The sequence below is a fragment of the Girardinichthys multiradiatus genome, chromosome 4, assembly GCF_021462225.1.
Source record: "Girardinichthys multiradiatus isolate DD_20200921_A chromosome 4, DD_fGirMul_XY1, whole genome shotgun sequence".
Taxonomy (NCBI): domain Eukaryota; kingdom Metazoa; phylum Chordata; class Actinopteri; order Cyprinodontiformes; family Goodeidae; genus Girardinichthys; species Girardinichthys multiradiatus.
This window is the reverse complement of record NC_061797.1, coordinates 25804385-25830011: the sequence shown is the minus strand read 5'-3', so window position 1 is coordinate 25830011 and position 25627 is coordinate 25804385. Positions and strand designations below refer to the sequence as shown.

At 40.1% G+C, this 25627-nt stretch overlaps 2 protein-coding genes across 2 annotated transcripts in view; one reads left to right on the top strand and one right to left on the bottom strand.

The window, feature by feature from the left end:
* pde3b (phosphodiesterase 3B) overlaps positions 1-15944 on the top strand; it is a 72671-nt gene extending 56727 nt beyond the window's left edge. The window contains exons 13-16 of the mRNA XM_047363020.1: positions 7462-7665; positions 7770-7931; positions 11540-11792; positions 13093-15944. Of these exons, the coding sequence (XP_047218976.1) occupies positions 7462-7665; positions 7770-7931; positions 11540-11792; positions 13093-13295 (822 nt within the window). The 3' untranslated portion in view covers positions 13296-15944. The remainder of the gene's footprint in view (positions 1-7461; positions 7666-7769; positions 7932-11539; positions 11793-13092) is intronic.
* A 3652-nt stretch (positions 15945-19596) lies between these two features.
* LOC124867186 (vitamin D 25-hydroxylase) lies at positions 19597-24711 on the bottom strand. Its single transcript, XM_047363488.1, has 5 exons — positions 23707-24711; positions 23148-23289; positions 22412-23044; positions 21979-22308; positions 19597-20652 (listed from the first exon to the last, which is right to left on the bottom strand). Exons 1-5 carry the CDS (start codon positions 24034-24036, stop codon positions 20435-20437), a joined length of 1653 nt encoding a protein of 550 aa, XP_047219444.1. The 5' UTR covers positions 24037-24711; the 3' UTR covers positions 19597-20434.
* Between the last annotated feature and the right edge of the window lie 916 nt (positions 24712-25627).

The following is a 25627-nucleotide window of genomic DNA, read 5'->3' as shown; positions in this document are numbered from 1 at the left end:
GAGAAAACCTTGGCCTCTGTGTTAGGCTATGTTTGTAGCCTACTGAAGCAGAATTTTGTGGATTACAAATGAAAAATTTCGTTGACACTGATGAAGTCAAAATTAAGTCTACAATTCCACTGGAAATGTTGTAGAAATTGTTAGGTTCACCACTAATGGTGTACACACCTTTAGCAGCTGTGTCAATAAATAATAAATGCAGAGGGCAATGTAGTCCTGAATCTGTAACTTTTTATTAAATGGGTAGATTTGTCTCCTGGAGGTTTTACTATTTTTCCCCTTTTAATTTAGCAGTTCTCCAATGTTTCTGTCCTCCATAAAGCAAATAATGCAACCTCATCCTTTATCTCTGTCTGCCATCCACTGAGCACAGAGGGTCATTGTTTGCTAAGCTTTCAACATGACCTTTTAAAAGGATTTTTCTTTTCTGAAAACCATCAATCCTAAAGCAAATATCAACTTTGGCGTCTGGGCTCGAGACAAGCCCTGTAAGCGAGATAATCACGTCTGGCTCTCTGCAGTTCTCTTTACTAAGATCAGTGGCTGATTTCATAAATTAGTCTTTAATTTCAATAAATGCTCGTTAAAACATACAGACTTTTTCCTGCCAAGGTTGTACAGGCTGTTCAGTTTTTTTTATTATTATCGTAAAATAAGCAAAATATCTTTTTTTCAGTTTCTCCAGTTTCTCTGTCTCTCTTCCTCCTTCCATATAGATCCTACATTGGTGTTTAGTGTCCATGTGTAGCTCAGCTTGCAGGTGTAAAAGGAGTCAAATTAGTATGGACTTGTGGGGGTAGAGGACCAGAACTACGTCACACTAAAATATAAATTGGCCAGGGTGGTGAAAAGTTTCTTTCAACTGCAACAAGCGGTACCTCGAATCTGAAGAGGGAGGCACCTTCACATTGAGTGGGCCCAGTAAGAAGGATCCTGGTTCTATAGCTTATAGAACGTACTCCACATGTAGTTACAAAAGGGTACCTTAGTAATGCTGTGAAGTTACTTTTTAAAGACATGTATCTGTATATAGAAGATCTTAGGTTTTTCTTTTTTTGTTTTTTTCTTTTTTGCAATGCCATGCAAAAGTATTCAGACCTCTTGAACATCTATAAGCCTAAGTGTATTTTGGTTTTTTTTTTTATATGATAGACCAACTCAAAATTGCACTAAACTGTAAAGTAGAAGAAAAGGATGCACACATTTAAAAGAATTCTTATAAATAAAAATCAGAACGCTGTGTTGAGCATTTCTATTCAGACCCTTTTAATTTGCTAGACTTTTTGGTCTGCATTCAAGAGCAAATATGTGATTTAGGAGTGGGCGGTCTGATCTCTGAGCCAAAATAATTAAAACAGTACTCAGAAATATTCTCCCTTGTAACAACCCTCACGAGAGGAGAGTTTATTCTTCAAAAAGCGCACAGAATCATCTTCATCAAAAATTCCAGAAGTCACCTTGCCCTCAGTCTTTACGGGGCGGTTTTTATACAGATACAAAGCATTAGTGTGTATTGTATTGCATCCTGACCAATTGACATCATCATACTCATTTACATTCCTTGGCTTATTCAACATTGTTTTCTCTACTATTTCACTCCGGGCCAACATCTGGAAAACATCAGAATGGCATACGTGACATTTTATAATAACACTCTCATGACTTTATCTGGATGCAGACTCTCAGGTTAAATTGACCTGGCAGGACTTTTAGGGATATCAAAACTTTCCCAGATGAAACACAATGCAGGCTCTTATCATTCCTTATTCCTGTGGTCAACTGGACTGCTGAGTTGATGTCACGCTGACCTGGCAGAGTCACAAGATTTCATGGCTGCCTGCAATAACAAGCTCATTAATCATTCTTCTCGCCAAGAACGTTTCTCTAATATAATGTGTTTTTCCAGACAGACAGCTTGCATGTCTCCACTCAGAGTGAATTTATCACAGGGTTCATGTTATTATAGTAAATACAATAATAACACTTTTCTTATCTAGTTAAACAGAGCTTCCACATATATCCCCCCTTTAATTAGTTTTCAATCTAATTAACAGCTGAGAGAGATCTTATATTCATATTGTAAATATCCTGTGAGTATAAATGATGTTTATGAGTGAATAAAAGGAAAAATGTGAACGATTATGAAAGGTAGTGAAATTACTTTGTGTACAAATTAAATAAGCAACTCTAAATGATTGTTCTTGTTTAGGTCTGAAATTTCAGGTTCAACTAATTAAGTAAGATCCTATCTAGAGCTCCTATGCACACATTATTTTAACTGTGTTAGACTATGTTAAACTAAACCTATTCACTAATTAGACCAAATCCAGCTACTCTGTAGCTCCTCCCAAAAGTCTCCTTCAGGAACACATCTCATCCATTCACCCATGGAAAACATCCATGTCTGTCAAACTCACAAACTTATGTATTGATGAATGGGACCTTCAGGTCGGCTTAGGGCACACCAGCCGAAAAACCCACCATCCTAAAAGGCGGGGAAAAACGTCTGGAGGCCTCAGAGAAATCCCATTCTCGGCCAATCTGAACGAGAGATCTGAACGAGAGATCTCTTCGATTACCACCTATTTAAAGCACCATTAATGCCAATCAGGTCCTGCTTTATCATTCCTATTACCAAAACCTTTGTAACGGAGAACATTGGTCATGTCAAACCTCTAGAGCTGAATATCACAACTTGCAAGTATAAATGGATTAACATGATTCAGAACATTCCTTCAGCAAATCTAACTACATAGAACATTGAAATTATAACATAGGATGACATAGAATAACATGACAACACATCCATTAAGTCCTTTGCTGCGTCCTCATGTGGACTCCGTACTCCGAGCAATTCCACATCTCTTAGGTCAGTCTTTTGCAACTTTATTGTTCTACCATCACATTAGTTCTGATTCAGGGTCCCCAAGCGCTGTCCATATGTCTCGGAGTCCACGCACAACGTAAGAGGGGTCTCCGAAACACCAGAGTCTTTGGATGGCAGCTTCCCGATGTTTTGTCCCTGGGCCAGTATTTTTCCAAACCACCTCCTTATAGTCCTTTTTCTCACATCAACATCATCTTCCACATATATCCCTCACAATACTAATAACTCCTGTCAAAACAGTTACAACATGGTACATAAGGTTAAAATGATTATCATAGCTTCAGGGTGAACTCAGGCCAAAATAACAACCAACAAGGCCTATCCTTCATGAATACCCTTTACCTTACCAAAGGAACCTCAAAAAGAAATACAAGATGCTTACCTACCTAATATAACATAACCAGGAGAAAACTGTTAAACAGAAATGGCAGTTCAACCCTTACTCAAACATGTAAACACATAATATTGACCTTCACAAGTAATATGCTTTTAACAGAAATTGTTTATATGACTTTGTTACGGATAACTGACATCACCTTTTTGTGATGCTCGAACATCGTCAATGTCCATCTTATCAGAGTCCCTTTGGACACGGGCAGTCCCACCGGATTTCCGGCCATCATGGCTCCAAGTTCCAAAGCACATATGGGTAATTGAAAACAAAATACATCAGTGGACATAACTTCCAATACAAAACATAATATCTTCCATCCTCGTAGAGTTTGCATAAAACAGTATATGGTTTGCAACATTCTTACATGTCTGTATGGTAGGTGTTGGACATATATTATATGTAAATATTGTAACAAGAAAAAAAGATAGGAAATAACAAAAAATAAAAAAAATCATAAGTCCATCAGGTTAAGGCTGCTATACGTATTAGACCCTCTGATGTTTCCCATCATCAGTCATCCATCGGTACACTGTTCCCAAGATCCACTTTCTGATGATAGGCAACACGCAACACACGAGCAGGAATATCACAACTAATACAGATAGCAAGATTAATCCTGTCTTTACTGCTAACGCTCCCCAGTTGCCAAATATTTCCTCCAGACTCTTCCACGACCAGCTGTCCCTGCCCACATTCTCCTTCATTTCTTCTTTTAAGTTGCGGAGTCTAATCATTATGGCACTGAAGGTACCTCTTGGGGCTGTGTTCATGGGGATGTACAGGGGTTGGACAATGAAACTGAAACACCTGGTTTTAGACCACAATAATTTATTAGTATGGTGTAGGGCCTCCTTTTGCGGCCAATACAGCATCAATTCGTCTTGGGAATGACATATACAAGTCCTGCGCAATGGTCAGAGGGATTTTAAGCCATTCTTCTTGCAGGATAGTGGCCAGGTCACTACGTGATACTGGTGGAGGAAAACGTTTCCTGACTCGCTCCTCCAAAACACCCCAAAGTGGCTCAATAATATTTAGATCTGGTGACTGTGCAGGCCATGGGAGATGTTCAACTTCACTTTCATGTTCATCAAACCAATCTTTCACTAGTCTTGCTGTGTGTATTGGTGCATTGTCATCCTGATACACGGCACCGCCTTCAGGATACAATGTTTGAACCATTGGATGCACATGGTCCTCAAGAATGGTTCAGTAGTCCTTGTGACGTGCCCATCTAGCACAAGTATTGGGCCAGGGGAATGCCATGATATGGCAGCCCAAACCATCACTGATCCACCCCCATGCTTCACTCTGGGCATGCAACAGTCTGGGTGGTACGCTTCTTTGGAGCTTCTCCACACCGTAACTCTCCTGGATGTGGGGAAAACAGTAAAGGTGGACTCATCAGAGAACAGTACATGTTTCACATTGTCCACAGCCCAAGATTTGCACTCCTTGCACCATTGAAACCGACGTTTGGCATTGGCATGAGTGACCAAAGGTTTGGCTATAGCAGCCTGGCCGTGTATATTGACCCTGTGGAGTTCCCGACGGACAGTTCTGGTGGAAACAGGAGAGTTGAGGTGCACATTTAATTCTGCCGTGATTTGGGCAGCTGTGGTTTTATGTTTTTTGGATACAATCCGGGTTAGAACCCAAACATCCCTTTCAGACAGCTTCCTCTTGCGTCCACAGTTAATCCTGTTGGATGTGGTTTGTCCTTCTTGGTGGTATTCTGACATTACCCTGGATACCGTGGCTCTTGATACATCACAAAGACTTGCTGTCTCGGTCACAGATGCGCCAGCAAGACGTGCACCAACAATTTGTCTTCTTTTGAACTCTGGTATGTCACCCATAATGTTGTGTGCATTTCAATATTTTGAGTAAAACTGTGCTCTTACCCTGCTAATTGAACCTTCACACTCTGCTCTTACTGGTGCAATGTGCAATCACTGAAGACTGGTTACCAGGCTGGTCCAATTTAGCCATGAAACCTCCCACACTAAAATGACAGGTGTTTCAGTTTCATTGTCCAACCCCTGTATGTGCAACATTGATTGCCAAACATGTGACAAACACCGCCCTTATCCGCTAAAATCCAATCTAATGCTTGCCTGTTTTGCAATGCCATTCTACTTGTCTCATGCAGTTGATCACCTAAAGCCATAAACCCTTCAACCGTAAAATTAATCATTCTTTGTTGATAATAATAAACATAGTTTATCCACTCAACATTTTTGTTAACAGTGATCCAAGGTAAAATTGATTCAAATCCTGCTGTGACTTCATGTTGCGCTTTGAACTCATCAGGAATTCCTCGTGGTTGGCCTATGAGATTCAAATATACACCTTCATTCAGTCCGTAATCACCTAAACTTCTGCAAACTCTCGTTCTATTTTCATCTATTCCAATCATACTTTTTACTCCTTCATACACTAAGGTTATAGGTAGTTTCATTTTAATGAGTGCACAAAGGCCCACCCACCGAAGGGGTAAGATGTTTGCTAACACGTCTTCTCCACACATCCAATAGCTATCTGCCACCGGGTGTGTTTGGTCTCCTAAAAAGAATAATCTTGGAATGTACATGGTAATGTTTTCACAATCCTGTTCTACAAAGTCTGGGTTCTGATACCATATCGGAGTTTCAACGAATATTGGTGTTCTATTTGCGTGTTTAAACCAAGATAAAACCCATATTTGTTGACCACAATACACCATGCCACAGTAAAATGTGGTGATGGCTACATCATCCTGTGGGGATGTTTTTTATTTAGCAGGGACAAGGAAGCTGTTCAGACTTGTTGGGAAAATAGAAAATGTGTAATACAGCCCAAATCTGGAAACAAGACTGTTTGGGGGCTGCAAAAGGTTTGACGGTGCAGAGGAGGTTCCCCTTCCAGCAGGACAGTGAGCATAAACATACAACCAGAGTTAGAATGGTTTAAAACAGCAGTTCTCAAACATTTTCTCACAAGTACCACCTCAGGAAATACTACAGTTTGCAAGCATCACTCTAATTACATTAATTTTTAAATTTGAGTGGGACAGTCTCTGAGTTTTAGCTCTACATTACACTTCATCTTGCAGTGGTTATGTTGCATTGCATCTACCTCAGACCTGGGAATAAAAACAACACTCAACAATGTTCTAGTTGGAAGTTGGAAACATGCGGGATATGTTAATTGTTGTGCTCATTGACCAAGCTAAGTGCTCGTAGCCTTAAAAGCATAATAATCATGTATTCAGAATCTTTTTACAAAGACAAATTAACACAAATATCAGTCTCTAGACATGGAAACATGTAATTGCAGTGAAGGATGGTTCTACAATAAACGTTCTACAATATACTTTCTACAACAACGTTTATTCAGCCTCAATAAATTATTGATGCAGAATATACATTAATGCATTACTTCTCAGATTTGTATTTGTAAAAAAAAATAAAATTAAAATTTAGAAACCATGTATACTTTTTGTTCTGCTTTACAATTATGCTGCACGTTTTCTGTCCAGGTGCATTTTTCCTTTTGTTTTACAGGTTAATCTTTAACTTCAGGGGTTTTCCTTCCATCCCTTTTCCTAATGTGCTTCATAATGCAGAGCTATCTTTCTGCTCAACTGCTATTTGACATTGGTGTCTTTTTATGTCATCAGACAAATGTATTTCGAATGTAGGTCATATGCAAGATTAGCTAATCCCCACATGCTCCGTTCATCTCATCATCTTTCTCTATATTGCACATGAGAGCAGGAATAATTAACCACTTGTCCCAGTTTTGATGTTGTGTTTTCCCGACCTGGTAGCACTCTCACTGTCTCGGTTTAGTCAGAAACATAGGTCAAAAGAAAGGAGATGGACCTTGAACCAGTTTATTGCTGACAGTGGGGCCAACCACTGTCAAGAGATTGTTGCGTGTGTCATTGTGTGTGCCTTTAACCAGATCATTACACTAAGGACATGCCTGTGATTTGTCTTTCATAACCAATTATCTTTGTGTTCTTTTACCTCATTTATGGATTTATTTTTTTACTATTTTAAATCCTCCACAAATTCCTATTTCTTTGCAGATACATTATCTTAAAAAACGCATTGTGAAACTTCTTAACAAAATGTTGGGAGTTGCCTGACTCTGCAGTTCTTCACTTGTTTTTTTTTTTTCCTGTCAATTGCAGGCAGTGCTGTACAATGACCGCTCAGTCCTAGAGAACCACCATGCTGCATCCGCCTGGAGCCTCTATCTGTCGCAGCCCGAGTACAACTTCCTGGCCAAGCTAGATCACGTTGAATTCAAGCGTTTCCGCTTTCTCGTCATCGAGGCAATACTGGCCACAGACCTCAAGAAGCACTTTGATTTTCTGGCTGAGTTCAACACCAAGGTGCATTATCAGACTGGTCATGAATCACATCATCATTGATCATTTCATTTCTGGAAATCGGTGTTGTAGTAAAAAGGCATCCATATTTGTTTGTTTGCTAATAGGTAAACGATGTGAACAGTCCAGGAATTGATTGGACCAATGAGAACGACAGACTTCTGGTGTGCCAAGTTTGCATCAAGCTGGCAGACATCAATGGACCGGCCAAAGTCCGAGACCTGCACCTCAAGTGGACGGAAGGCATTGTTAATGAGTTTTATGAGCAGGTACACTAATACACCAGAGTGTATACACAGGGCACTTTATGAGGTACACCTTGCTAGTACCATGTTGGACCCCCTTTTTGCCTTTAGAACTGCTTTGTGGCATTGATTCAACAAGTTGTCAAAAACACTCCTCAAGAGATTTTGGTCCATGTTTATCTGATGGCATGTCTGTACACCCAGTATTAGATTCTCATGTTCCATAACATCCCAAAGCTGCTATTTTGGATTTTGCGACTGTTGACACCATTGGAGTACAGTGAACTCACTGGCAATTTCAAGAAAGCGGTTTGAGTTGTTTTGAGTCAAAGTTGCCATCAGGTACACAGTGGTCAGTATCAATACAGACGTTTGCAGAGCTGTTTAAAAACCTTTAATTGCTACCAAAGGACTCAGTGTAGCTAGAATATATCACCTGCACCATTACACAACCACCAACAGCCTGAACCATTGCTGCTAGGCAGTATGGAGCCATACTTTAAGGCCATTTGCATCAAATTCAGACCCTACAGTGTGAATACTGCAGCTGAAATCGAGCCTCCTCAGACCAGGCAACATATTTCCAGTCTGTTACTGTTTGCTAATTATGGAGTCAGTTTCTTGTTCTTAGCTGACAGGAGTGTCACCCATTGTGTTCTTCTGCTGCTATAGTTAATCTGTTTCAAGGTTGAGCATGTTGTTCTTTCAGAGATGGTATTCTGCATATCGCGGTTCTAATTAGTGGTTATTCTAGCTACTAAACCAGTCTGCCTCCCCAGGCGTCAACATGTTCATTGGATTCTTTTTTCTTCTTTAAACCAGAGATAATTATACGTCAAACACTTAGTAAATCAGCTGTTTATCAAATTCTCAGACCAGCCCATTAACTACCATGCCATTTTCAAAGACACCTAAATCCCCTTTCTTTCTAGTTCTGATGCTTGGTAAGTTGTCTTCACCAAGGTGCCTAAATGCATATAGTTGCTGCTGTTTGATTGGCTGATTAGCTATTTGGGTTAACACTTTATGAAGTAAATGGTGAGTGTACATATAGGTAGATGTCTTTTACCAGATTTTATAGCTTTTTTTTAAGCAATATCTTACAGATATTGTTAAGCAACCACAAATTAAGAACTGTTACGATTGTTATTAATAATAATTCATTTACAAACCAAGAATTTCTTCCGCTTGTTGCTGTTTTGACTTTATGGTGCATTTTTAATTTTTTTCAAAAGGTGTAAAAGAACCCACATCTGGGAGAGCTTTGACCAGATTCTGGGGAATGTTGGAGACATAGAGTCCAAGTGGACCATGTTCTCCATACCTATTGTCAATGCTGCTGCCCGTAGCTGAGGCTATAAGGTCTGTGGTGCCTGTTGCGGCGGCGATCCCTGAACCCGGTGGTGGACACCGGCAGTAAAGCTGTCAAGCTGAAGAAGGAGTCCTATCGGCTGTGGTTGGCTTGTGGGACTCCTGAGGCGGCTGACGGGTACCGTGAGGCCAAGCGTGCCGTGTCCCTTGCTGTAGCAGAGGCAAAAACTTGGGCCTGGGAGGAGTTCGGTGAGGAGAAGAACTACCGGTTGGCCTTGAAGCGATTCTGGCAAACCATCTGGCGCCACAGGAGGGGGAAGCAGTGCTTCGCCAGCACTGTTTACAGTGTGGGTGGGGAACTGCTGACCTCATCTGGGGACATTATTCGGGGGTGGAAGGAGTACTTCGAGGATCTCCTCAATCCTGCCATCACGCATTCCCTGGTGGAAACAGAGGCTGGGGACTCGGGGTTGAACTCTTTCATCACCCAGGCTGAAGTCACCGAGGTGGTTAAAAAGCTCCACGGTGGCAGGGCTTTGGGGGTGAATGAGATCCACCCTGAGTACCTCAAGTCTCTGGATGTTGTGGGGCTGTCATGGTTGACACGCCTCTTCAACATTGCGTGGCGGTCGGGGACAGTGCCTCTGGTCTGGCAGACTGGGGTGGTGGTCCCCCTTTATAAGAAGGGTGACCAGAGGGTGTGTTCCAACTACAGGGGGATCTACAGGCTGGGATGAAGATCAGCTCCTCCAAGTCCGAGGCCATGGTTCTCGACCGGAAAAGGGTTGCTTGTCCTCTTCAGGTTAGAGGGGAGTTCCTGCCTCAAGTGGATGAGTTCAAGCATCTTGGGGTCTTGTTCACAAGTGAGGGGAGAATGGAACAGGAGATCCACAGATGGATAGGTCTGTCTACAGTAATGGGGACGCTGCGCCGGTCCATTGTGGTGAAGAGAGAGCTGAGCCGAAAAGCAAAGCTCTCCATTTACCAGTTGGTCTACGTTCCTACCCTCACCTACAACCATGAACTTTGGGTCATGACCGAAAGAACGAGATCCCGGATACAAGCGGCTGAAATGAGCTTCCTCCGTAGGGTGGCCGGGCACTCCCTTAGAGATAGGGTGAGGAGCTCGGCCATCCGGGAGGGGCTCGGAGTAGAGCCGCTGCTCCTCCACATCGAGAGGAGCCAGTTGAGGTGGCTCAGGCATGTATACCTAATGCCTCCTGGATGCCTTTTTTGGGAGGTGTTCCAGGCACGTCCCACCGGGAGGAAGCCCAGGGGACGGCCCAGGACACGCTGGAGGGACTATGTACTCTCGGCTGGAGGAGGTGTCTAGGGAGAGGGATGTCTGGGTGTCTCTGCCGAGTCTGCTGCCCCGCGACCCGGTACTCGGATGAAGCGGAAGATGTCGAGTACAAGTCTAAAAGAACAACTAAATGTGAAAAAAAGATCCATCCCTCAGACCTGGCTGAGAGAGTTACAAGATCGATTTTCTACATTGCGTTTTTCTTATCTGCATTTCATGCATGCAAATGTTAAATGTGAGACAATAATGTCAAGATAATAGGGGTTACTTAAAGCTTATGGAACATGCAACATTTTCCTTTTCCAAAGAGTTTTCTGCTTTGCACAATAAAGCTTTAGGTGATGTTCATAAACTTGACTCCACAGTTCTATTGGTGGATAAATATTTTACAATAAAAGTTCTGTATTACATACTTGTACATCAGAAATTATAGTTTTTGCACTGAATGAACACTAAAATAATTGATTGTTATGCCACTTATTTTCTATAATGGTAGACTTTTAGACTGTGTTCCTGGGTGGATATGTAGGAATGAATGTATATTCACAAGCATGATATATTTGGTCCTGGTACTGTTTCCTGTAATTGTGCAAAAGTAACAGAAAATGCTATAATTTTTTATTTTTATTTTTGCATTTTGCTTATCATTTAAACCTTTGGTTAATTTGGAGTAATATTATTGTTTTCATCCGTGAGAGTACACCCACGCTCATCCCATTACTACTTAAATTTTTGCTGAATCAACCCTTTGAGGGACGTCATTATTAAAATGTCAATATTACTACAATGAATAGGAGCAAGTACAGAATTCAAATAAGAGAAACTAAATGAGACAGTTAGTGCTATCTCTTAATCCCTCTCAAGCCTTTTTCAAATCTGTCACCTTTATTACCCTTTGTTGGATTTCATACTCTTGATGGACGGAGCTAACTTTTAATCAGCTTTCACAGTACCCTGTAATAAAAGTCATCAGGTGTCTCATTGAAGCTGTTTTTAACTGAAGTTTTGTTATCTGCAGGGAGATGAAGAAGCAAAGTTGGGATTACCCATCAGCCCCTTCATGGACCGCTCTGCACCTCAGCTAGCCAAGCTGCAGGAGTCTTTCATCACCCATATTGTGGGACCACTGTGTAACTCCTATGACGCTGCTGGTCTGCTTCCTGGCCACTGGGTTAATGAATCAGAATCAGATGAAGAAGATGACGAAGCACAGGAGGACACAGATGAAGATGAAGATGAGGAAGATGAACTAGAGAATGATTTGGCAACAGGTTAGATTTAAAAGTCACAGTTCTTTAATGCTTATTTAACTTACTTGAGAGGCAGCTGCATGCTTATCCAGCATTTGAAGTAGGCAGCTATATTTGTCTAACTTTCACAATTCCATTTATGCATTTACAGAATATTTTTGCATTTATGGCTACTACTCTTGCTTTTCAGTACCACCACTAAAACTGAGTAAACTGAGATAGTATCTAAGCTCTCCACACCAAAGCAATGCAAGTATTTCTGACATTGACATGGAGGATCTTGAAGGCCCACCTGCTACTTACTGATCAGCAGTGAGAAAAATGTCCTTCTTTTGGACTTTGTAACCGTCTACTTTATAAGCGCCACCTGGTGTTCAGTCATTGTTAATCCATGTAAATCTAACATTGCATAAAACAGACATTTTATCTATTTGCTTCTATGTTTGTTTATTTTAGCATTGGGAGTATTTATTTGGTTTTTATTGCCTGTTATTTTCCATAGACTTCAGAAAAATAACTGAAGTTGCCACAAACCTTAAAGGGGCACAGCAACTATGTGGAAAAGGGTTCTCTAGTAAGATCCGACCAAACTGATCTAACCAAACCTTATAGCATTCTTGCAAAGCAATGTGTGTGGAATACTAACACATGGTAGTGGCAGCATCATGCTGTGGGAGTGCTTTTCTTCAGCCGGGACAGGAAAGCTAAGATGGATGGCTCAAAATATAGAGCAATCCTCATAGAAATGAAGCTGGAAAAAACCGAAGACTGGGACTGGGACTGGGACAGAGGTTTACCTTCCAGCAGGACAATGACCCTAAACATAGAGTTACAATAGAATGGTTTAAGTCAAAGCATACTCATGTGTTAGAACTGCCCAGTGTAAATGCACCTCTAAATCCTGTTGTGAATCTCTGGCAAGATTTGAAAACTGGTGTTCAAAGATGCTCTCCATCCAGTCTACCCGAGGTTAGATGTCAGCCTCAAGAAAGACACATTTTCCTTACAATTGAAGTTTGTGGTTTTACTGTTAAAAAATGTGAAAAGTTCTTCAAGGTGTGACCTCTTCAGATTGGCTTTTGCAAAATATTCTGAAAAGGTATTGAGATGCTAGGATGGTCCATTGTGATAAAGCATACGTAGTTTAACCTTGTGTGGTGTAGGGCTAGTCTTCAATCTGTTTTTTTATTGCCTGCAAGTCATTGAAGAACTTATGAGTTACAAAATAAACTATTTGCTGGTCAAATTTAAGGGCATTGCATTTTCAGTCCCATCAGGCTGGATATTCCTTAACAAATGTTTCCCTGTTACTCATTTGCAGGAAGGACAAAAGGTCCCCGCAGGTTGTTCAGCTGTATCATGCAGCACCTGGCGGAGAACCACAAGGTGTGGAAGAAGATTATCGAGGAAGAGGACAAGAGCAGAGAGCTAGGCAAACAGCAGCAGCCGGACAGCTTGTCCACCTCCCCGTCAGATGACATCCAGGTCATCCAGGAGGAAGAGGAGGGAGAGGAGCGTCAGTAGCAAGAGGGCAAAGTTAATGTGCAGAGCGTCACGAAAAAGGAAAAGGACATAAGTTCCTCAACCATTTGCCTTTTACTGACACAGACAGTCAATAAATGCACATAAAACATACTTTGTTCCTGCTCTATCCCGAACAACCACATTAAAAATTCACTGTGCAGACACTCAAATGTTAAAGCAGTCACTTCGTTTTCAGAAACAAAAAGGCCTTACTACTGTGAGCGGATCCTTACTGCAACGGTAGGGGCCCAACCCCTATGCACTTTCATCCCATGGAGAGTCAAGTGCAAACAGACATAAAAGCAGCAGAACCATGGGTTAAGGTGCAAAAGAGGACTGAGGACGGGGGTCCAGCATTATCTTTTCCTCCATGGTGAATTGGCTGTGATGCTGCCTTGAATGCAAAGCGCTTAACACTTAACACCTCCTTTAGGTACAAAATAGTTTCTGTTTATTTAAAAATGAAATGAAAGGTAGAGGAAAAGTACTGAAGCAGGTGGTGTCCTTAGCCCTTACCAAAGTGAACAGTCCAACTATGGGAAGACAGGAGACTGAAAGTCTTTCAGCCTCAGTGTCAAGTATATTTTAGAATTTATATATATATATATATATATATATATATATATATATATACATTATATATATATATATATATATACATATATATATATATATATATATATATATATATATATAAACTATTGTGCCTATCTGAAACTTTACTAAGTCCATTTTGGCCCAGAGTTTTGGCTTGAGAAGTTTCCTCTCCTTGCTGGTGACACGAAACACTGTATCAGACTCAGTCACAGAGACGTTATTGAAATGTTGACTGATTAATAGCATTATATCTGCATCGTTTTTGATGCTTTTATTCATGTGTACCACCCTACTATCCCCCCACCTCCTTTAACTCTCTGTCCTTTTGTTTTGTTTGAGTGTGACTATTTCTGACCGGAATGTGACAGAGAGAATGAGCAGGGAGAAAGAGAGCACATTTTTAAACATGTTAGTGTGTAATTTGTGTGTCCTTGTGTGTCATTTTAGCAATGTTTGATTTCAAATCAGTAAAATGTCCTCTGGCGTTTTGACGTGTTGCATTCAGATCAGGAGTGCTGATTCAGTGAACGGATTCTTCATGTTCCTTTTATTTTTTTGATTACAAGTATTTTTTTAAAGGTTACTCAGGATTCATGCAAAGTTGATTAATTATTTTTCAAGGATTTATGTCATTGATATGAAATACACTTTAAAAACGAAAGAAATTAAAAAATCGGGGTGTGGAAGTAGTTCGTAATCTCTTGATGAACAACTTGACAAACAAACTCAAGCAAATGAAATCTTCTGTGGTAGAGGGGCATGCAGTATGTTCTGTCTCTTGATATAATTCATACGCTGTTTGCTAAATCTTTCTACAATCTCACTGGAGAAAAAGTTAATCATGATTGTCATCAGACTGCAAATGTCTTTTCTGCAGCACCATAGCAATCAGTTTTGCAGTTCTCTAATAATATATTAGGTTTTTTATTTGACATTACTGAGGCTAGCAGATTTTTTTTTCTCAACTAATAGACATAAATGTTCCTCTTTTTAAAGACTTTTATCCAAACCCATAACTCAGCCAGTGTGTAAAGAAGGGATGCTGGGTTTTATGTCTCTGGTTTTGTTTATATACACACATATATAATATGACGTGTCACAAGGCAGGTTAAAAACATATTCATTCTCAATTTGTTTTTAAATTTCTGTCTAAACTCTTGGCATTCCACTTAATAAGATATTTTATCAAAGGGAAGGCAGAATTGTTACCTAGGTCTTTTATCACCTTATTAACTCATAATCGCTGCGGAAAATGTTAAGCAAGCAGTGTAAGCTGAGTAATATTTAATGACCGATAAATAAATACCGTTGTGCACATTTTAATACCAAACAAGTGTTTAGCCACTGTACAAAAGAATGTGTGCATATAAATATATATTTTTGAAATAATCAAATGAATGCATCTGTTTTCTACACGAAGCTGACATGTTGTGCATCCAGTAATTCTGACTTTTTTGTGTTTCCAGAGTATCTTTTTCTAAATGTGAAACTGTGGAGGAGGCAGGGTTTTATTTTTTCACTTAGTTTCCGCCCCACAGCTCCCTCCCTGTTCTGTACCATAACCACTCTTGTCTCCTCCATGAACTCTCACACTGTTGTATTGCTGGATCCAACTAGTGCCAAACTTAACCTGCATTCTGTCATTTGTGGGCTGACGAGCTGATCTTTCTCATTTCTCCTGGCTCTAATGCTGATTGGGAAAGAGCAACACATTTGACTCGGATCCAAGTGGTAGTGACGGAGGCGAGAGTTCTGACGAGCCCGTCTTTAGTTTTCTCACATGGACCCGAGCTGGATCATAAAGCCGTGATAGCTCCTGACCTGACATTCTGGCTCATTAAGTTGTAAATGGTTGTTGGCTTCTCACTGTGCAGTCTATCAAACCACAGAGTCCTCTGTGATTGTGCCATAAATACATCTATGAACAGTTGTTATCCTTATGTAGCATCAGTATACGTACGTTTGTCTAATGTAACCATTCACCCGTATCTTTAATGTGGGACAGCCGATTTATGTTGTTATTTATAGATGCCATAAAACCCCATCCCTGAAGTATCAGCTGTCCTCATTGATTTTGTTTTATTTTATTTGGATTTTTATGGGTGTCTGTGAATCCACACTAAACAGTGTTTTGTTGTTTTTGTTCCACCCCACCTAAGAAGAACCAAACAAGTAGCCAAGAACCACCCCACTGTACACCCACATGAATTTTCCCTTAAGATACTCCCTTTCAAGAGGTTGTGGGCAGCATATTTGGAATAAGACCCAAGCCGGTCCTGAGCAGGGGACTAACCAACCATCGTAACAATGGGTCCTTCTGGTCTTGGTAAAGTAAAGCAGACCGTTTCTAATGACAAACAGCAAATTCTCAGTTTTATTTTCCATACTTTCGTTGCACGTTTACCCATTCAGTAATTATGTATAATGTTGGACAATTAGGAGCCTCCTTTGCTGGAAAGTAAAGTGAAACACTTAGTGTTAAATGTCCAGTTTCTGGAAGGAATCTGGACTGAGGAATGTAGTCATTGCTTCAACACAAAGTAAGTGCATACACAGTAAAGTAGAAAAAAAGTTTTTTAAACCTTTTCAGCTTTTGAGCTACAAAGTAAAAAAGATTTGCTGTGTGACGCATACAACTGTGTAGCCAGCATTAAAACTCAGAATGAGCTTTATTGGCTAAGATTGTGCGCACAAATAAGGAATCAGACCTAGGTTTTACTTGCTGACAGAGTACAGACGAAAGGTAATAAATGTATAAACGCTTGAGAAAGTAAAATAAAGGATAAAAGGAACAGTTTGTGTGTGTATGAAAAAAGAAAAAAACATAAAATTACCATTGTGTCACCATATTTGTTGACTAATAATTACTGTTTCTTCTCTTTTAAAAACACAATGCAAGCTCTTGAAATATGCAGTAAAAATATTTGTCCATTCCTTCTAAAATTACTATTTTTTCCCCAAATTTGGCCTGCAAACATCTATCAAAACTTGTACTCCCTGACCAAATTGGGTCAAAGCCAAACTCTCAATAAGCTGTTTTGTCCAAATACCAATATTAATGACAAAAGTATTTAAAAAAATGCTAAGTATTTCCCAAGAGCTTTTCACAGCCTTTTTTAAACATCCCAGTTTTATTTTTGATACTTTCATGATTTTACACTTAAAGCTACCAGAGTTAAACTTAGCCCACTGATGCCAGGGGTTATTTGTGTATCCTTTGGCTGGTTATCAGTTTAAAGTAATTTCTTGTAATTTCCGGCAGGTCTCTGACGCGTATCCTGTGGAATTCCAGTCCATTCATCTTTGGAAAAATGTGATGACCTTCTGGCATCAACCTTCGTCTTTAGTTCACCAGCAGAAATGTATCTTATGGGTTAATGTGATGTTGGAACACAAAGCAATGACCTCACCCAGTTTTGCTGCTAACTGCTTTAGGTTTTCTAAACCTTTATGTCTTCATGATTAATTTTAGCTGGACAAGATTCCCAGTTCCAGATGAACTGTAGCCACCACCATATTTCGCAGTTGGGACAGTGTTCTTTGGGGTATAAGCCTCTCCCTCTTTTCTTCAAACATAAGCAATGTCTGTATGGTCATAGCGCTCTGGTTGTTTCTCGTCTGGCCTCAGGACCTACTGCCAATATGGCTTATCATTCTCCTGGCTGTCCTTAGCAAGCTTTAGTTTGGAAACACTCTCTTCTGCAGAGGTGGAGTGTTTCCTGGACTGCAACCATTTCTGTGCGGAGCTGTAATGTAGGTTGTAGTGATGGATTTCTTTGAGACTACAGTCGAGGGGTGGTTAAGTCATTCATTCGTGTCTTGGCAATTGTTTTGGGGTCTTGGATGTTTTTTGTTTTATTATTCATGTTTCATTTCATGACTTCAATCTTAAAACAAGATTTTCGGAGGAGGTATAACAAGCAACAAAGGACCACTAAAGAATATAATATGGATAAAAAAGTTAAACATATGACGTTAATGTCAAAAGATATCAGTCTCAGCTTAGGAGAGGCACGCAGGGTCTCTCTGTGAGCAAATTTGGAAATATTTTACTAAATAAACAATACCATAAAATACTTTCTATTCGTACAGTATGTCTCCAATTGGGCTCTACTGATGCTTTGACTTATCATTATTTATGTCTAGTTATATGGTGATTGCTGACAGCGTAAAACACTGTTTTTATGGCAACTGTGATTGACCAATATTAAAGCAAGCCTTGGTAACGCAAATATTGAAAATTACAATATTTATCTTTCTAAGTGGTATCCACATAGCAATAAACAAACAGATAATAAGCAGTCCCACCATTTTACAAGCAATAACCAGAGCAAGTGCTGCTTTTCTACCATCCTGCAGCAGCTAGCGGTGCTGCAATGTTAACACTAACTTGTACATAAGCAGTCACAATCATTGGAAAATTAATATCCTAAAAAAATTATAGGAAATTATGTTTCAGATGGCATTTTGAATTACTTTCCCTAATGCTACATATTATTTTTTGTTGGCATCTGCATGTATCAAAAGATAATGTTCTTGTGTGCTTAAAGCTGAAAATTCCTCTCTAACTTTAAGGCATAAACTCAGACGCACTCTGAATGGTTTTTGTAAAATAATGAAAATACAACGTACAACACAGGGTAGTGCAGGTGCTTTATTTCTTAGCTTCAAAAACTCAGCTGCACATTAGTACAGTCGAAGACCACTGTAGTCAAACCTAAGCTTTTAGATGTTGTCTAATTCTTTAACCCTAAGCTGTTTGTATCAAGGCGGAGCAAGAGTTAGTGACACACTTAGTGTAGTTGTGTTTGGTGACAAGGAACATAAATTAAGTAAAAGCAGTTTGCAAAAATTGGCAATTTACTGCAATTCATGTAGCTATACAGTATTAGTAGTGCTATGCATCATGGTCTAGTTAGCTTTCCAGTCTATCTCTGATTGGACATAGAAAGACTTTTTTGGGAACATGTGCTGCAAAACCACTATCAGGGTTTACCTGCACTAAAAAGAATAATCAATTTTAAACTGATATTAATATTGTTGTCTTTTATGTTTTCTTTTCATACTATTAACTTAATAGTATTAAGTTATAAATGTATTTTTTTTTTTTTTTTTATCAAACTACGGTTTGGGAATTCTGTTAATATTTTAAACAACACAAAAATTAAGTTTTCAACTTTAGAAAGTCACTCACTGAACAGCTACTTTTTCACCTCAAGGTTCAAGTTGTCTACTTCTTAGACAACCTGAACCTGATAAGGTTTTCTGCAGGCTTCTTCTTGTGAAATGTTTCTGATGGCACTGCATCAGAACATCAGTCAGTCATTTTCTACCACTTATTCCATAGTGGGTCACAGGGGAGCTGGTGCCTATCTCCAGCAGTCTATGGGCAAGAGGCAGGGTACACCCTAGACAGGTCGCCAGTCCATCGCAGGGCAACACACAAACAACCAAGCACACACTCATTCATACACCTAAGGGCAATTTAGAGAGACCAATTAACCTAACAGGCATGTCTTTGGACTGTGGGAAGAAGCCGGAGTACCCAGTGAGAACCCACACATGCACAGGGTGAACATGCAAACTCCATGCAGAAAGACCCTCGGCTGGGAATCGATCCCAGGACCTTCTTGCTGCAAGGCAACAGTGCTACCAACTGCGCCACTGTGCAGCTGGCATCAGAACGTTTGAAGTTTAAATCTTAAATTAATAATCCAAAGGTTCATGTGAAAAAAAGTGAACCCTGTAAGCATTTGAGGTTGCATTTTTTTGTTGCTGCAGGTAAAAGAAAAAGTAGGGCAACTTTTTTCTGTCATAGTAATTTATGAATACACAAAAAGAAACATGTACACTACCAGGATTGCCAACCAATAAATGGTTGCCAATCTTACATATGAACCAATCTTACATATGAACACAGTACATTATTTGTACTAATGAGCACCATTTATCAGAAACCAGTGTTGCAAAGTCAGTTTTTAGAAATCCATCAGGGTTGCATTTGCTTTCTAGGAGAAAGATTTTCCAAATAGCGCTATCCCTGGAGAAAGGTTCAGAGTCAGTCCAGATGATGTAAATCTTGGCCAACAGCCAATTCCAATGCACTGTTCAGAACTTTCTTGGAAAGTCCGTTAGTCCCAATTGGCCCGACACAGGCTGTGTGGATAGCTGGTGTCATTAATCTCCCCAAAGCTGTCCTACAACATCAGTCCTATGAACCATCATTGGTGTACAGAATATTAATCATTGACCTAAGCCATCATCGCTGCGCCAAGGTTCACAGGCATTTCGTTTTCTGGTTGCAGGAGCTCAGATAATTAAATCAATTGCCCACTCGTGCTCCCAGGATGTCCTTTCAGCACCTGTCACCTCCCCTGCTGTTTAAAAGTATTGTGCAAACATGCAGATATGCTCATAAAAAAAATCTGTAGCAGTAGAATATACTGAATGTTGTGTTAGGATGTTGAGGGGCATCTGGATCACCAAAAGTCATTTTAAAAGACAGATAGCACAGGCCATGCTGTGCACTGCAGCTGGCGGACCTACTTATGATAAGGAGTGTCTTCAGAGCAGTGAAACTTTTGCTGCCTACGGACAGCACAAATGGAGTAAGGTTTGGGCTGTAGGGTCATTCCAAGTTTGGGAGTTACAGTTGGAATGGTTCCTGGAGAGAATTGAAGTTGAAACCTCTGCATTAATGTGGTGAAAAAGAGGAACATTTCCATTCGGGCCAGCTGCTCACCCACGCAATGACGCCTTCCTGAAAATTACAAAATGTGTTTATTTCAACTCAGGCTCATGTACAAAACATTCGGACATGTGGCTAATATGTCCTTAAGTATAAACAAAAGAAAGTTTATAAAAACACTACAGAGGGGAATTATGTGGGTTTCTGACAGATGAGATAACGTGCAGGCTACACAAGTATTCATAAGGCAAAGAGCAGATATATAATCAATATTCGGCAACAAGACTGCAGAATGAGCGGGACAGATTCATGGCTAAAGAAAATATTCGACTTTTATTGTGCCAACAATTGTTAAAACAAAATGTTGAACTTGGTAATGAATGTACTCCCCAAAAAATAAAATAAAGTGAAATAAATTACTATGATGTATTCAAATTTTAAAGACTAACTACAACTGAATAAAAACATAAAATTATCAGAAACAACATTCGCTCATAAAAATGATATTCTTACTTTCACATGAAAAAAAATAAAATAAAAACATGTTTAAAGTTTTGAAGAATAGGTAGAAAAAGACAGAAAGTTCAGTTAAATTAGACAAATCTAAAACGTCTAGGTGTAACTTGCATTAAATACTGCTTTATATCAGGGCCAGGGCGCAGGAACACTTTGCAAAACTGCTTTCAATTAACACCGATTATAAAAATGCAAGTTACAATCTTAGCCTGCAAATAATCAGTGAAACTCTATAAGGGTGGAATGAGGATTGTTCTGTTACTTCTGATTTATGTTTTTGTTGGTAATCCCTGACTCTCACAGGACCATTTGAGCCCTCAGCCATGCAGAGCTGAAAATTCAGGATATTTGAGTCTATGTAGTGCATAAGCACACATGACATGTCTGCCTGGTACCACTAATGCTGAGCCATACAGGGTAGTACAGGTTTGGAACATCTGTTGCAGAGGAAGCCCCAATTTTTTTTGACCCCCCCAACCAAAAAAAGCCCCACAAATAAACAGAAAACATTTTCCCACTTTCAGTGTTTAATATTTTGCCTGCACTTGTTCCAAGTATAAATAGGTTTCAAATATCTGTAAATTTTCATATTCTTTTTTAAAGTAAATTTCAATGTAAAAAAAGTGCTGTAGATAGAACTTAAAAAGAATTAGTTTTTTATTTTATTTTTATTTTTGTTGATTGCTTGACAGCATTAGATTTCAGGCCCCTACTGTTGTTTTAGATTAACTTTACCCAAGTCTTGGGTAATTCATAACATGTATTTTAAACAGGACTTCTAAAAGCCTACCTAGGACAAAAGACACAGTTCCTATAGCTAGTGAATATCTCATTTATAAAAGTTTAGTTTTCATTCTTTAGGAGTAGCACAAAAACACTAACCTAAAGAGAATGGAAGGAAGGCCTCATGTCTCATGAAGTTGCCACTGCTGTCCAGAAACCTCTCTGGTAAGAAGACTCCTGGGTCATCCCAGTACTTCTCATCAAAGTGCACTGAGTAGAGGTTTGTGATCACCATGGTTCCTTTAGGAATCGTGTACCCATTGACTTTTGCATCTTGGGAGGTGGCTCGGAAGATACCAAGAGGCACAATGTTGCAGAGGCGAAGGACCTCATGCAGAACGGCCTCCACGTAGGGCATCCTATGCTTGTTCTCAAGAGAAGGTGGACTCCCATGAGTCAGAACACTGTCGATCTCCCTGTGCACCCTCTCTTTGCACAGCAAAACAGGGACAATTAGTCATTTATTCAAAACAGAGAAATGCATTTTGGTCAAACTAAGTTCTGTTTTGATGACGGTACATCCTGCACTTACCTTGTATGTTTGGGTAGAGGGCCATGTACAACATAGCCCAACGCAGGGTGTTGGTCGTGGTCTCCGTGCCTGCGATAATGAGCTCTCCCACTGAGTAGATGAGGTTCTCATAAGTAAAAGAAGTCCTGGGATCTCCTGTGTTCTGCTCCAACTCATCTAAATATGCATCAACATAGTGGCGTGGTGAATGGGGCACCCTACCATGAGAAAATCCTGTTATGACCTCCTGCAGGAAGTCATACACCTCAACAGCATTGCGGAACAGTTTCTGGTGTTTCCCAAAGGGCAAATATTCAATCCAAGGGAAGGCGTTGTATAGGAGAGCCCAGCCACTGACAGCCAACTCCACATTCTCACTGAAGATCTCGATCATGTGTTGGAAGTTCCTATCATCGTAAGTAAAACGCTGGCCAAAAATAATCAGATTGGTGATGTTTGACACGGCGTTGGTCACAAGGTGTTTGGGGTTGAAGGGTCTTCCCTTGTGTTTGTCAATTGCATCAACAAAGAACATGCATTCCTCTGTTATTCTTCTCTCAAACAGTTTCTGGCTACTGCCATAGTAACGGAAAGAGTTGCAAGCCAGCTTGCGATGGTCAATCCAGCCTTTTCCATATTTACAGTTTAGAAGACCTTTGAAAAGAAGAAATAAAACCAAATGAACTACATCGCTTAAAATCCAACTAGTGTCCCAGATTATGAGCTTGTGTTTGTGAAACATAAACTAGCAGCTTACCACCCATTTTGGTCATTTTTTTGAATAAAGGCAAAGAAGGTCGATCAGCAAAAACCTCACTCTGATGATAAAGGCATTCCTTCACACAGTCATAACCGTTTAATACCACTGTCATGATGCCTCCCAGGTCTAGACTGAAAATCTGCAAAACAAAGAGGAAGATGCAGTCAATTTTATGTCCTGTCACACATTTATTATCACTTAAAAAGGCCTAAATTAACTGACTGCACTTTTTTTTTTTCATTTGGTAAATTGCTATTCATATCAAAATATGCATGTATTTTCTGATATATATATTTTTTCAATCCTGCATTGCTCAAAAGATGTCTATGTGGCTTCTTGAGAGGATATTTTCATTTCTCGGAGCTCCTGATTTGCCAGCCGTCCTCCTCCAATCAAATACTCCAGTCTGCCAAATGGTAGGGCGAGTCTCTTTTGTTCGTTTCAAAACTAATTCCAACAGTGTGCATGCTCGAATGTGCGGAGGGTCATGCCCTGCACGGTTTCCAAGCGGCGCGCCTTAATAAGCACAATGCGCTCCAGGGAGTTCGAGTCTTACCTGCCCGTGAACTTCGCTTTGCTTCTTGAGAAAGACGTGCGGCTCAGTGGCGAGAGAAAAAATGTTTCCTATGATAGGGATGGGAGATGGACCGGGAGGAAACCCAGGGGGTCTCCTCTGCTTGACGAGCTGGCGCACCAGCAGGAAGGCGAGGAGAGCGACAGCCAGGCAGCTCAGAATGAGCAGCGCCTCGGCGAGGGTCACCGGCATCAAAGACGGAGGTTTCAGAGACACCATGTTTGCAAAATGCTCTCTTGCCTGCTGAAAAAAGTCTGAGCCAACCTCTTTTTCTCCTCCGAGGAACTGAAGCGCATATGTATCATCTTGCATTTATTCTATCCCCCGCCTCTAAGCCCAAGATTGGCCAGAAAGTTAGTCAACTGTTGATGAACTTTGTTCTACTCTTGATCAATAATCCAGTTCAGTTAAATGGTTATTAAAGTGACTTTTTAAATGTCCATTTAAATTGACCAACAACATTTGCAAAATATTATACAACCCTCTATGTAGCTCATTAAATGTTTTAGATCTCAAAGCCCTGTCATGTATCTATAACCTAGTATGACTGACAAGCGTGCATGTGCAAAGATTACCAATGGCACAAGACCTAACTCACATCAAAATATAAGTTTAAATCTATTACTAAGAAAGAAAATACTTATAATTATTACTAATGTGCATGTTAAGTAATCCATATATTTAGCATGCAGTAAGAGCAAAAGATTTTGCAAGGACTTTGGGTGCAGCTTGCTTGGGAGAAAAATGCTAGTTTCAGAAGTATGGGGTTCCATTTGTGTCAAAATTAAGTACATGTAATATGTGCAGATGCTGTTGGTCTATGTTGTTGCTATGTGTCTTTGGTTGATGTCTATTATCTTGATGTTTTTGCCACGTGTTGTTGCTGTATGGATATGTCTATGTTGCATATGTGTTTGATGCATATGTTGCACATAGGTGTTGCATATGTGTATGTATGTAGCTGCTGCTGTGGTTATTACTCACTGCAATCTTGCCAATTCATTTCCAGTTAACTGGAGTACACCTTGCATTTGTTTTATGACGCTGTTGCCCCCTGTTGTTGGTTGATGTAGTTGTTTGCACGTCTGTAACTTCTGTGATTGGTCAATGTAATTGCTCTCTGCTGTTGATCCATGCTGTTGGTTCATGTCGTTGGTCCTTGTTGTTGGTCAGTGTTGTTGTTGCCTGTTCCCCTCATCATTAATAACTGTTGAAGTACGCCATGTCTGATCTATGTATTTAGATATTACAAAAATACCGGTTTTTCACTATCATTGGTTTCAAAATCTTTATATTTTGCCCTCGCTATATTTACTTCAGGCATTAAATAGGCCAGCACAGCGAGAAGATGGCGTCCTGGCGCAAATAGCCTCGGGATGATGATGGAGGGTCATTTTATAGGCCTAAAACTTTTAAATAACGCCATGCAGTTCAGTCTAGTTAATGTGTATAAATGTGTGCCCACATTAGCAGTACTCAGGAGTATAGATTGGGCTCAGTGAATCCAGCTCGACCCGACCCGGGCCGGGCCCACGGACGTAAAAAGCCCGAACCGAGCTCGATCACCAGACTTTAATTATGGGCCCGAGCCCGAAGGAAACCCAGTGTGGATCAATATTTTATTGAAATTATTACTGCTGCTGGATGCAGTCAGTGCCCACCACCGACTGATAGCGGTGTAACCGAGCGTTCCTTCAGAGTGCAGCGGTGCCCCGCACGGACTGACTGACTGTAGCAGTAATACCTTTAATAAAATGTTTGTTCACGTTGGGTTTTATTCATTCCACAGCGAGCACTGGCCCATGGCACACACACACACACACATATATATATATATATATATATATATATGTGTGTGTGTGTGTGTGTGTGTGTGTGTATATATATATAAATAAATATGTAT

Coding starts and splice junctions, on each gene's coding strand:
- LOC124867186 (XM_047363488.1), bottom strand. CDS start 24,036: ATGCAAGATGATACATATGCGCTTCAGTTCCTCGGAGGAGAAAAAGAG. Junction 22,309..22,411: donor CCTCTACCCAAACATACAAG/GTAAGTGCAGGA, acceptor TGCTGTGCAAAG/AGAGGGTGCACAGGGAGATC. Junction 20,653..21,978: donor CTTCCTTCCATTCTCTTTAG/GTTAGTGTTTTT, acceptor TGTAATTTTCAG/GAAGGCGTCATTGCGTGGGT.